The 14,548-nt window shown below is 33.7% G+C and overlaps 2 protein-coding genes across 2 annotated transcripts; both read right to left on the reverse strand.

Moving 5' to 3' along the window:
• Positions 1–3,623: 3,623 nt before the first annotated feature.
• Positions 3,624–4,315, reverse strand: LOC147481262 (uncharacterized). The gene is made up of 3 exons (XM_086578883.1): positions 4,205–4,315; positions 4,052–4,106; positions 3,624–3,934 (listed from the first exon to the last, which is right to left on the reverse strand). Exons 1-3 carry the CDS (start codon positions 4,313–4,315, stop codon positions 3,624–3,626), a joined length of 477 nt encoding a protein of 158 aa, XP_086435009.1.
• A 65-nt stretch (positions 4,316–4,380) lies between these two features.
• On the reverse strand, positions 4,381–5,385 carry LOC147481263 (uncharacterized). The gene has a single exon (XM_086578884.1). It carries the CDS (start codon positions 5,383–5,385, stop codon positions 4,381–4,383), a length of 1,005 nt encoding a protein of 334 aa, XP_086435010.1.
• Between the last annotated feature and the right edge of the window lie 9,163 nt (positions 5,386–14,548).

Genomic DNA, 14,548 nt, shown 5'->3' on the forward strand with positions numbered 1-14,548 from the left:
GAAATAAGATATATAATAAATGATCGATGATCGAAAAAAGAAAAACATATCTCTTCTCAACGACTAGATATCTCTCTCAACGACTAGATACCTTATTAATTATTTGCCTAAATTAGTCAATTACTCAAATACAAAAAAAATGAGTAAAAAAAAAAAAAAACCCTCATTTTGCAGCCAAAAATGCGAGGAAGGAAATATTTCGATGATCCTTTGTGTCGATGGAAGAGTATTGGAAGAGGGCCACATTTCACTGTTTGCACAGGGCCATTGAAAACTCAGGGACGGCCCTGCATATATGTAATCTTAAGTCCCGCCTATGATAACAATGGGCAGGTCAGAGTTGTTCAATCTCAACCTAACTATGCAACTTATTAATTTAATATTTTAAACTTTTCTTCGTTCCCCTACAATGTTATTATTGCCGCATAGCATAATTGAGTGGGTTAGTGACGAAAATGATATTTCACTGTGAAAAAGAAGGTAAAATGAATATTTTTAATATGAAAGGTTGTTTAAGGAATAAGATTTGGGTTATCAATTGAACATGTTCTTTTTTTAGCTTTTTAATTTTTAAATTTTATAAAGAATTTAAAAGAATGAGTAAACAGGTTATATAAGTTTGTGCATTACCAGCGATAGGTAATCTACTCTATATATCTATTCTGGATGACTTCGTTAATTATACCTTTAAAAAAGACATAGTCGATACTATCTTGAGATTAGGTTATCTAGTCTATATGTCTATTTTAGAAAATGTTGGTAATTATTATATTGACTATGACAAAATTCTTACTATTTAGGTAGTAATTATGTTCGTTTCCGCGTTAGCCAAACCGAACATCACTATGCAACCTTTGTTGTTGTTGTTGTTTTTTTTTTTTTTTTTTTTTTTTTTTTTTTTTTTTTTTTTTCCATACTAAAAAAAATTCATCTACGATATTCTGAATGCCTTTTAGAATGGTTGAGTAAAACTCCCCTGTAATGAATTTTAAATGTGAGGTAGAAGGTAAAACGAATGTTTTAAATATCAAAGGTACTTTGAGGAATAAGCGTTGTTAAGTTAATTGAACATGTTTTGTTTAAGCTAATGAAATTTTTGAATAGGCAAAGATTTTTTAAGAAAGAATGAAAATATTATATAAAGTTGTGAATTAACAACATTAGGTCATCTAGTCTTTATGTCTATTTTAGAGAACCTAGTTAATTATAACCTTGAGAAAGAGAGAAAAGAGTTTTGTTTTAGATTAGTTTGTGTAGTCTTTGTATCTAGTTTGGAAAATCTAACTACTGATTACCTTCAATAAGACAGAGTACATACCATATATTTTGAGATAATATAATTTAGTCCATATGTCTATGCTATACAACCTAGTAAATTATTAACTTGGATAAAATAGATCATATATACTATTTTAAAGTTACGTAAACTAATACATACGTTAATAGACAACCTAGTCAACTATTATCTTAAATAAGACAAAGTCCATACTGTTTTTTGAATAAATATGTAGATAATATACATTATTGTATCTCTGTAATTTAAGTCTACTCTAGTCTACCTATGAAGCACAGACGAATTATCTTACCAATAGTAAACTATTAACTTGAATTAAAAAAGACCATATATACTATTTTAAAGGTTAGCCATACTAATACATACGTCAATTGACGACCTAGTCAATTATTATCTTAAATAAGACAAAGCCCATACTATTTTTTGCATAAATATGTACGTAATATATATTATTGTATTTATTTAATTTAAGTCTAATTTAGTCAACCAATAAAGCACAGACGGATTGTCTAACTAATAATTTTAACCGACACAAAAAACATTTTAATAACTAATGGAGCTTCGTATCTCTTCATGGCGTTTTCACTATTAGTAAATTCAAATTTGGTGATGGTAAGATGTGCACAAGTACGAAAGAAACCTACATTTGAATCACGTTCACAATAATAAGATCCACCTAAGAGGTATAATATACTCAACTGGTATTTTAAATAAGACAAAGCCCATAATATTTTTAAAATAAATATATAGTCAATATATATTATTGAATTTTTTTTAAAATTTAAGTCTAATCTAGTATACCTATCAAGCGTAGATGAAATACCTCATTAAAAATTTAACCTTACACAAAAAAAAAAACATTTAAATGTATAACGGATCTATGTATTTCTGTACCGGTTATAACTATTACTCAATGCTCATTTGGTGATAACAAAATTTGAATATGTATGAAAGAAACCCAGATTTGTGTCCCATTAACAATAATAAGGTACACGTAAGAATTATAATTCAACAGCCACTACGTGACCGACCGATTTTATATTTTAAAAAAAAAAAACCATCCCACAATTACAGTGTGGCATAATAGAAGTGTGGAGTAGGTTTGGGCTAAGATGATTGTATGTCACAATAATTGACATTTTACATGCTGACATTTACTTGCCCACATAGGCTTTAGTTAAGTTAAATACATCTACTTGTCGACATTTACATGCTCTAGTATGCTTGTAAATTATATTGAATAAGACAAATATACTTTTTTTAAAATTTAAACGCACTGCCAATGTATATTATTTTATAACTTTATTTTAAGTATAAGCGAGTCTACCCATCAAGTATGGGTAATCATTTTAACAACCTCATCCCTCAATCAACTTAATTTAATTTATTAAGGCTTGTGTTGTTTATGAATGATGGGTCTTCGAGAGCTAAACTTGAAAAGTTTAAAAATTGTCAAAGTTAAAAAATAGCTACATACCTTATGAGATAAAGCTTTTACAATCTTCTTTTAGCTTGTAGCTGGTTAATTATGCTAAGCTGTTCAGACATCAAGCAGATCATATGCATTATACAAAGTATCCTTCTAGGCCATTTCCAATTGCTGATAAGTGCTGAAAAGTCTCTTAACTTTTTTTTTTTGAATCGCTTTCATAATAAACTGTAAGGATAAAAGCGTTGAGTTAAATAAAAATGATTTAAATCATATGAAGACCAGGAAAAAAAATGTTTAAATTGTACACAACAATGAGTACACATCGTTAACCTTGTTTGTTGGGTTAAAGACTGCTCAACGTACACATGAAAAATTGAAGGGGTGTTTGGAAATGAATTTTGGGTTTACATTGTATAATAATGAGACTTGGTCGTCATATAAATTAAGCATTATACACAAAATAATATATACGTATTAAAATTAATATTTAAGTGGGCAATAGTAAAACCAACCACTTGTAACTAAACACTGCAAGAAGCTAGAATGTCGTTGTAGATGACATTTCTAGTGTAAGTTCCATGAAGACCCTTGATTGTTCCTTTTGTCACTAAAACTTTCGTTGTCGTCAGTGATACTCCTCTTGATAAAGCAACATAGAGTTGCCTGTGCGAAAAAACATGATCGGACAAATAGACCCCAACATGTGGAATGGTTTGACCTTGTGATTTGTTTATTGTAAGAGCAAAACTTAACTTGATAGGAAATTGTTTCCTAGTCATTTCGAATGGCAACTTTGCATCCTAATAGGGGCACAATGGAATGCATGGCAAGAAAACTCAATCACCTACGGAATTTCCAGTCACAATTTCTGCATCAATTACGTGCGTGTCAAATCCTCTACATATTAGTCTTGTTCCATTTACATAGGCCATTTTTAGGATTCAGATTTCTCGTCAGTATAACAGGAGCCCCCAACTTTAGCTTCAATTTGTGAGGATGTATACCACTGGGACAGATTGAATTCAAGTATTCTTGCTGGTATAGACCACGAGAGTCATTTTGAACTGAATCAAAAGAGTAATATGTGACTTCTTCACCGGGAAATCGGGCAATTATTTCATCATTCAACAGTTGTACAGTATCATTCTTAGGAGTTACTATCGCCCTACTGATCATGTAGTCTTTGTTACCAGCATTTCTATCTAATCCTGGAAAGATTTTATTTATAAGCTTAAGACGTGAATGCTCATTCTCCCACGGAATGACAATATCTTTGGGCAGTTCAATGATGTCATCCTCACAAATAATTGGTTAAATCCCATCACCGATGGCCATGAGTAACTCTGCAAAGGCGCGGTCATTTTTAGATTGCATATTTTCCTGTAGACGTAACACATAAACTTTCTCCCAAAGTGGAGAACTTGTTATGTATGCATCAATAGTTTGCTCTCTTGTCCACGAGGAACAACTGGCAACACCTGACGAAAATCTCCACCCATTACAAAAACTTTCCCTCCAAATGGTAAATCACTGTTTGTAATGTCTCTTAAAGTTTTTTCAAATGCTTCAAACGCATAACGATGTGCCATCGTAGCCTCATCCCATATCAGTATGCTCGCCTGCCGTAACAAACTGCCTAAACTGCTAGCTTTGCTTATTTTGCAAGTGGAAGTGGATGTAATTGGAATTGGAATCTTGAATCTAGAGTGGGCTGTATGCGACCTCCAGGCATCATGATAGCAGCGATTCCCGATGTAGCTGTTGCAATAGCAATCTGTCCGTTGCTACAGAGTTTTGCTAAAATGGACTTATATAAGTATGGTTTACCTGTCCCACTAGGCCCATCAATGAAGTATACACCACCATTCCTCTGCTGAACAGAACTAAGAATCTGGTCAAAAGCAATCTTCTGTTCATGGTTAAGCTGGCTGATAGAAGAAAGATCTTCTAAAGTAAAGGGAATAGAAAGTTCCTTTGTGACCAAACTTGATATATCATCTTCGTCAACTTGGTCAGCACTAATCTGAGGCAAATCATAATCTGAAATTGTTTGTCCATATTGTTCTAACAACAACTTAAGTTCACTTAGTAAACGATTTGTCACATAGGTTGTGTTAAAACTCCCTAAGGCATAATCTTCGGCCATACAGCTATTAAATTCATTCCACAAATCACGTACTCCGATAGGATTACAATAAACCAGAATTGTAACAAATAATTTCCGTAGAGAACATGGCATCTGCATTCTTGATGCTTCAAGCAAACATTGGCGAACATTATTGTTTCTTTCGAGCAACCCCAACTCCTCATCAGCTTCTTTGAATGTAGGGTATATATTAAATCCAATAGTTCGCATATGTTCATATGATATTGGGTCTCTAACATGGTTCAGCAGCAGCCTCAAGTAAAATCTCTCACCTTCCATAGGGGAAACTGCAAATAGTCTTCCAATGACCCAATTTTGTCTAGTTCTTGGTTGCCAATGCTTAGTCAACTTATCCCACACATAATGCTCAGGAATTTCATGATAAAGATACAGTCTAGCAGCAACGTCAACGCTATTCAGACGGAAAAATTCTGTTAACATCATGCGAGAGTTCTTATCATCAGCCAAAACATCCTCATGCAGCTGGTTACCTTGATAGGTTATTTCATGCATATTTTTCATGTGGACTTGCAAAGAATAAAATGACAAGTATATTTAACTTAGTGGAAATTCAAATATTCTCCAAAAGGCTTCTTGTGGGCAAATCCAACGGCCATCTACATACTGCTTTATTTCATCTTGTTCATCTTTATTTGTCAACGTCACTTCCATCGCTACTCGATCTGACCCCTTGTAAATATACTTGTACAAATACTTGACACTTTTAATTCTCGAGCATATTTTGACATTGATATGGCAGTTGTACTTTTTCAATAAGCATAGATTATAAGGAACAACCCAACGATTATCAACACGATAATGCCGACCATGATTCTTAACAGTAGCAAAAGCTTTGTTGTCTCGCCTCATATATGTAGCATAAGAATCGCTTCCTTGATTAGTTGCTGGAATGAATTGTTTTGGGAAATTTTTTGTACACTTTTGATCTCGCATGCAGACACAGTTAGGATTAACATTACCGCACAGACCATGAATCATGTGTTTAACTACAATCTCATATAGTTTTGGCTCAATAGCGGATCTAGAATTTCTACTCTAACAATCTTGTCGTAAGCATCTGCAGTTGCTAACTTGTTGGCCTCATCAAGGATTAGAAGGATGTGTGCATGAGGCAACCCTCTTTTTTGGAATTCGATTACATGAACATGTGCAGCCACTTTTCCTAGGATTCCTTTAACGAATATATCATTTTTCAACTCTTCGAGCTTGGAACGGAAAATCCTGACTATCAAATCGGGTCGATGATTTGGAACCTGGCCTTCTAATAACTTATCTTCGATCTCTGACCACGATGGATTGCACGTCATTATGATAAACAAATCTGCTCTCCCATACTTTTGAACCAACGCCATAGCATCATGATATCGACGATGCATGTCACGGGGACAGCCCACAAAAGTTGCAGGCAAAATTGTTTTGCGTCCCACATTGCCTTCAATTTAAAATAAAAATTTAATGTAAGGTTTTCCATTTGACTAAATTTTAATAAGTTTTTAAACTCAATGCGTACCTGAATGAACTTCCCCCGAACTTATAGAGTCTTGCAATCCTTGATAAAGTTTAGCCCTTATTTCTTGCTGGTGATCACGTATCCACCTCAATCTTAAAGTTGATATTTTAACATAGTTGTCGACTATGTATTGTTGTAAAAGACGACCACTACGGAGCAGAAGGGATGGATCATCTGGGCGAATCTAATAAGGGAATTAGAAATTAGTGGTTTTCAATTGGATTAAAAAATATGTATATATAACAAAATATTATAAAATTTTAGTCGGAAGCTTACTTGTAGCAAGTAACAATAAAATTGTTGACATGTAAGTCGTGCCCTATTGGAATGAAGCATATGTAAATTCCATCCTGGACTACCATGAGGGAGTAGAAGAGGGTACTGAAGTGGATCATAATAGCCTGCAGTGTCTAGAACATTTTCGAATTTGCCAGAAATCCTTTGGGCTATGATGTCGCGTTCATTAAGGTTACTTGGATCTTCACTACCAACTAAAATCGCAGCTACTCAAGAAGACGTAGGAATGTTATATTGATGACTTCCTGTTGGGTTATCTTTAATAACCAGCCGAACATTTGGTGATGTTAATCGTTGCAACACTTGTCGAAAAATTTGGATGTATGGATTCTCCTTTAAAACGTTATGGATGATAGCCAATACCCGTCGGTCTAGTACTCCATTTTCAGCCATCCGATATTCAAGTTCATGATCTGTGTCGTATATATACATTTGTAGAAATCTGGGCCTGTGTCCTGGACTTGGTAGTAGGCCACCAATATGATGATAAATAGCACCCTGAGCTTTATATGTGTAAATTCCTTCCCTACCATCAGCGAGAGCATCATCAATGTCCACCCCCATAGAAGTGAAGGAAAAAATATGGTTGTACGCATGTATGTTTTTCCTAAATTCAACACCAACTGTTGATTGACATGCATATAAATTAATCAAATCAGTAGGCGCTACCATAGGAGGTAAACTAATTGTCCCATTTGAGCAATATAAACTGGGTGGTTCACAATTGAATAATTTTGCTTGACATTTAGGACAATTCCGAGGTGGTGGCAAACGATGTGGTTCTACATGCGAAGAGTCATCATAGCCTCGAGCGCAATTATGATTACATCTTCTTCTAGTCACAAAGCATGTTTGTCGACTATTCTTAATGCCACCTAAGGCAACATACTTTGGATAGTTAATATACGTATTACATAAACCTAGTTATTTAATGCAATTAAATGGCTTATATAGATATTCTTAATTTAAGAAGTCAATCTAACCTTGCACAAAGACAAAATTTTCTCTTTAACATTCGGTGTCTCTTCCAATTCCATCAACATCTATCACAGAATCAGTACTTCTTAATGAATCAGTTGTACGCATGTTGACATCTTCGTGGTCAGCATCTGTTTCTATAAATTAAATAAAAGTTATATGTGATAAGCGAAGCAAAAAATATTTACTAATTATCAACGCAAGCATAAGTTTAGATGTATACCTATGAAAGGCTCGCCTTCACTGTCACTACTATTATTAATAATATTCCCATCTGGACTGATGGTATTGATATCATATTCGTCAGGAATTTCATCAGCACGGATTCCTAGAACTTAACAAAGTTCAATTTTATTTTGTCAGTATCATGGTATACATCGAATAAATATTTTATCAAGACATGATTGAATTGAAATATCAGCGGAGTAGTTGGTAGAAGGGGGTTTAACATTACCGTCATTGCTTGCACTTGCTGATGCAGTAGACGTTGCATCGATCAAGCTGGAATCTTCGTTTCCCAAGTTCCGAGCATATTGTCTTATATGAGTCAACTGTCTTCGTTGTGTTGTACGATCCACACAAAATAATTGGTTTGAAATATTGGTAGCTAGGTTGATGTGGCATTTGAGTTACTGTCTGAGTAATGCAATTGTTGGAAGGTAATGATGCATTATAATTATTGTTTGCACTAACTGATGTAGTTGTTGTTACTTCAATAAATTCTGAATATTTGTTTACCAAGTTGCAAGCATAACGCCTTATATGAGTTAAATGCCTTTTTTGCGTAGGACGACCATCCCATACCAACTAGTTTGAAATATTTCTTTGTTGGTGTGGTACCTGAGTAACCCTCTGAAGCATTAAATTGTTGGAGTGTAATGATTCATCAGTGGGAATCAATCGAGGAGCTTCTCACATTGTACGCATGCGGGCTCTTTGAGCAGTTATTGCTTCATTTCTTTGCCGTCGGATTCGTTGGCAATAATTTCTTTGTAAAAGCTCTCTTCTCTGGGCTACCTGTGTTGAATCCATATTGGCTCGCCTCTCTCATTCCCTAATTTGCCAATTTTGTTGTTGTTGTCGTTGAGCATTACCATAACTTCCGAGATCTAAATTCGAAGCACTTCTATGCAACTCCATATGTTAATGTTAAACAAACGGAAACACAAAGTAGAATGATTCAAATTTCGGCTTGTATTTAATTTTCTAATGTTTAAAAGTGCATTAAAATGAGAGATACTTGTATATCTAAAGTTGCGTTGGAAAGAAACATCAAAGATTTGTCACCCAAGTGTATGAGTTTAGTTGTTTCTCGCTTAAAACAACCTTGCTCTGATCATCCAGAAGACAGGGTAGGATACTAACTCTGTTAACAATAATTCCACAGTTAAAGGGCATAAAAAAAATACCATTAAGTACGATCTTAAATCAAATTTCCCACTTGTTAACGTAAAATAGTCATATCAAACTAATAAAGCATATCCAACTAATAAATAAGAGTCTAAATTATTAATGTGTCATAATGCATTTGATTAAAAAAAAAAGTCATACTATAACCAATATGTAGAGTCATTATGCTAAACATGTAATCTTTAGCTATTCATCTTTTTTTTGCGTGCATTCTGTATCTGATGTAGTTACACAATTTAATAACATGGCAATTTTAAGGTGCAACATAGTCAACAAAGCAAAAAATTTAAACAATATTGTCAACAAAACTATTATTGAAAAATCCTTGTAAACTATTGACTCAAATATTGTTACTGGCAAGTTAAAAAAAAAATCTTAAAACATAAGCCAAGTTTCAAAGCAGCTAAGGTCGATATGTTAGTTCATCACTTAAAAGGCGCAAAATACAATTTATCAACGAGGCCACTCTAATTTTGACTCAGACCAAAAAAACACTATGGTTCTATAACATGTTACATAGTCCATTGTAACATACTAAACATTTTATTTTAACTGACTAATGCACTATGATCATATCCTACTATTTTTTTTTTTTTTTTTTTTTTTTACAATATACTATAACGTTTTTTATGGCACCTTTGTATTGCTCGGTACGAAAATTCCGTTGACTCAATTCCATCAAAGGAACCTAAAATAACCTTCATACAACAATAGTTAGTAGTCAGTTAAAAAAAACAGTTTAAAAAATTTTAAAACAACAAATGCAATGGATTGAGCTAAGTAATTCTCCATTTTAGTTTACCTATCTAAATGGGCTTCAAAGTTGCTGACTTAAATTTGGATAGTTCAAAAAGATGTCCAACTATATCAAAATGGAGGGAAAAAGGGAACAAACCTGTAGAAATGAATTCATTAGAATTTAAGTAACAAAAGAGGGAAAAAAAATAAATGCAAATTAGTGGATACCTGGAGTGTCTGACGATGACAAATAAACATTGTATAGCATCATTCCTTTTTTTTTCTCTGCATAAAGCAGTTTAACGCCTTTCCAATTAAACTCTGGCTATGCATGCTGTGTTGAAGTGAGCCTGAGTCAAGTATTTGAAGAGGAAAAAAATAATGTTGGGGATATTTAAAAAAATTTGTTATGGTGGGGTTGAACACATTATAATGACTCACGGGCGTCAAATTTGGGGAGGTAATGGGCAATATGCTGGCTCTATATGTATAGAAAGGGCCAAACAATGTGATGAGAAAATATGGCTGGTAGTAAAACTCTCTCTTTCCTCTACAGAAGTGTTGGTAACACCGATGCGTTCTAACAGGGTCCCACACAACTCTTTCGAAAAGTTATCAGCAACTTATGGGAACAAAAAAATAGACTAAAAAGGTCAAGTAGGTAGGATGCATAATCATGCTTAATTTGAACTGTGCAGATACGTTAAACACTGTGCGCCGACTAAAAAGGTAAAGTAGGTAGGATGCATTATCATGTTTAATTTGGACTGTGTAGATGCGTTAAACACTGTACGGAGGCGCCAGAAAGAAAAGGGGCGTACATTTAATAACATTTTCAAAAATACATAAAAGACCTCTGTATATGCACTTTACTCTTATTAAACTACATGCTATAAATGGAAAGGAAAAAATAAAATTACTATGTTGTCCATTTGTTTGCCCACTCATCTATTTTTTTCTCAACACTTGGGAAGGGCATCACGTGGTACTGAAAAGGCTGATTACTTTTAAGGTGCCAGGTTCTTTATAGTAGTAGTGATTAGCTCCACCAGATTCATTTGATTCACTAACATGTCCATGGGGTATTGGTATGAACATGAACATGGCTACCAAGTTCTCCATTATTTTCTTCATCTACATTCACTAATTTAGACTTATTTGAACTTAACCTTTGAAAGTAACTTGTTGCTACATTCTCCGACATGAGAATTGATATGGTAGCCATCATGGCAATAAATCAAGTAAAAGGGAAGTTACCCCATGGATTCTCTTTTAGACACAGGGATGTTAACTTATCAAATGTGTCTGGCAAAACGTGAATGAACCCGATCACTAAAATTACACCAGCAACAAATGCCTTCATCATGAAAAAGAAATTGCTTCTAGATTTAAAATCATAATATTTTTTTGATAGTATTGGCATACATACTCCTATAACACCATAAAATTGAAGCAATTGCACTGATCTTGAATCGAATCTCCTTGTTTTTGTTCCCGTTATCAGTCTCTTTAGGCTCACAAGTACACTCTCCATGGGCTAGTTGTGGGAGTAATTACACGTGTTTAATTAGCTACCCAACCGGAACCGTGTCGTGTTTAAGAGAAAGGGAAGTTAATGTTAATGTTTGGTGTACGTATAATAAATTATGAGATGTAGCACATATCAATATTGTTATTAATTTAATTGGCATGAAATTTATTAGCACTACATTATTATTATTAATGATATATAAAATATATGAGAAGAAAAATGGGCATGCATTTCCTTTGTGATTTGAACAATTATATGTTAGAATTATAGAGAATTATTTTAGTATTTTGGTTGGTTTGTAATAAAAACATGAATAAATGATATATTGTGGATTAATTACTACTTGTTGTATGGAAAATTTTATTGATTATATTTGCAAAAAATTATTTATTATATTCACATGTCATAATTGTAGAAGTGCAGATATAGAATCGAAACTTTGATTTAAACACACAAAATTGAATAATACGAGTAGAAGACAAACTTGAATTAAATAAACTACATTATCTCAATTCAACCACTTATATTAAACTTCATAAACAAAAGAACTTACCACTTCATACCGATACATCTCTTTTCAACAATGTGTCTCACTTTTTCTTAAGCTAATGTTTAGGCACTCATATATATGCATCTCACTTTTTCATACCATTCATTTTTGGTTACGTATTAAGTTATTAACATAAAAAACTCAACATTTATAATGCAACCAAAATTGGCTAAACAAATGCTCATTTCTCCACTGATGGAATCACCAATTTCAATCTTTCCAATATAATCAAATTAATACTTGTTCTTGTATGTGATTATGGTGATATATTTTGAACCATTTTGCTATACTTACTCTTTTCCCATTCTTTTCTGACATGTGTTTTCATATAAATTAGTCTCTTAAGCTAATAATCCCTGAATAATGTGGCTAAAAAGGCACAAGAAAAATCAATAGCGTGCGAAAGCAGTCGATACTTGATCACGGTTAATGTTCTAGGCAGCACTGGACCTATTAGGTTCTTTGGGAATGAGAATGAACTTGTTGCTGATGTAATTGAGAGTACATGCACTCAAAAACTATGCTCGTGAAGATCACTTACCAGTTCTTGGATCAAAATATTTTATAGCACAACAAATAGTTTAGTGGAACCAAAAATATTCTTCCACTAAACGTAAAATAAGTATATATATATATATGTGTGTGTGTGTGTGTGTGTGTGTGGATCTTAAAAGTACATACTTATTTTAAGTACGTAAGTAAAATAAGTATGTAAGTAAAATTTCACCTAGAAAATGGATTCAAACCTAATTTTTTGTGGATATCATCTACTCACTATAAAAATCATCTCTACAAAATTTCAACTCATTTGGAAATCTCTAACTTAGGCAAAAGATGATTGCAAAAATACTATTTTCTAGACCGTTAGATTTCTTTTCCAAGATGACAACAATTTTTAGCTAGGTTAGAGGTTTCCAAATGAGTTCAAATTTTGTGGAGATGATCTTTATGGTATGTAGGTAATACCCACATCGGATTGCTAACAGTTAATCCAGTCAGTACATCTGACGGTACACCGACACGATTAAAGAGTAAGTTGATTCCAATTAGGAAACAATCTTTATGAAATCGTACTCAGAGAAATTACTACTAACTTATTTAAAATTTATGAAACTTATCTAAATAACTTATCTAACTTATCTAAATTTATCTAAAGTTATCTAAATTCTAAGGGTAATTATAACACTTACTAATAATACCCACAAAATTAGAAAATAAGAATAAGAATATTTCATCAGGCCAATCTCTCTTTTTCATTCAAATCGCTTTTAGTTACCAATAAACAAATCACTTTTAGTTTTGGGATGAAATTAAGCTCTCCTACGGCTGAAAGCAGAACTCTCCCCCCTCTTTCCCTTCAATTTCTTTTTCAAATTTCGAATTGTGATAAGACTACAAGTTTAGTTGCTTGGTTTTCTCTCTCGCACAACTTTTCTCACAGCTTGTTTGGAAGTTCCCTTCTTTGGTTTTGGTTTTCGCTCTGGGATTGCTGAGGATTTTGTCTACCACCTCATCAGCCCTATGAGACAGAGTTATAGATAATGGTTTTGGTTGCTTGTCCGGCTACACACTCCCCACCCCAACCCCCCTCACTCTTGGTTTAGTATTTTTTTCTTTTCCAGATGGATACATTACGAAAGCAAAAGAAACAAAAGATCAAAATTTTGAAGTTCAAAAGAGACGCACCTGAAGACGAAAGGTTGGAAAGGTTTTTGTTTTTTACTTTCGCTCTGCTTTTTTTTCCTTTGTTGATAGAATGAAGAAATGAAAAACCTTCACACGCAAAAACCCTTCAGTTGCACAAACCTCGAGAAAGCCAAAACGTTTTGCCTTTCCTAGAAAACACAATCATAATTAACCTCTCCCATAAACCGCCACGATTTTGGGCCCATGGATCAGATCCAACAGTTCTCGCACATTTTCCAAACTTGTTCAAACAAAACTAGCTGTGTGATACGTGTTGAATGCTTTATTTTATTTTTCTTTTCACACCACAGCTGTCCAAAAAGTAAATAAAATAAAAGGGGTTGTGTAAGTACCCTCTGTTCTCAAACATATCACTACAGCATACGTGTCCACACTCCAGGTCGTATCTGCACAACTCGTACATCACCAGCTCATACCAAGCCATCAGGACGTAACAACGACCTAGACTCAGATCATCCCAAATATCAGATACAACCATATATGGAAGCAAATGATCTACCGCGATCTTGGAGCTCAGTCAACGCACCAATCAAGGAGACATTTACTTTGTAACATAAGAAGTAATGATGAATCATCAAGATAGCACAAAATATGGATCTACACTTGACAACAGCCTGGAGCAAATAAGGAAAGTTATCTCAAACATCTATAAGTAGAGATAGATGAACTACGTAAGACTTGATTCAAGTTTACCCAAGAAACTTGATACGTAGGCAACTCTTGTCCCAAGAAAGAGTGCAGTCATTCCCTATCAAACTCAACATCAGGTCGTAAACACAAAATCTATACCTCTATAATCCCTATTAATCAACAACCATTGATTGTTAATTTAAAGGTATTGCTAAACCAAAAAGCTTACTATCTATTTCACATTCTCACCTTAAAAAGAAACCAAAGAGATGATTGCAAAATTTTGTTGGTCATGATTCTTCCA

Source organism: Coptis chinensis, chromosome 8 (genome assembly GCF_015680905.1).
Source record: "Coptis chinensis isolate HL-2020 chromosome 8, ASM1568090v1, whole genome shotgun sequence".
In the NCBI taxonomy this organism is placed as follows: domain Eukaryota; kingdom Viridiplantae; phylum Streptophyta; class Magnoliopsida; order Ranunculales; family Ranunculaceae; genus Coptis; species Coptis chinensis.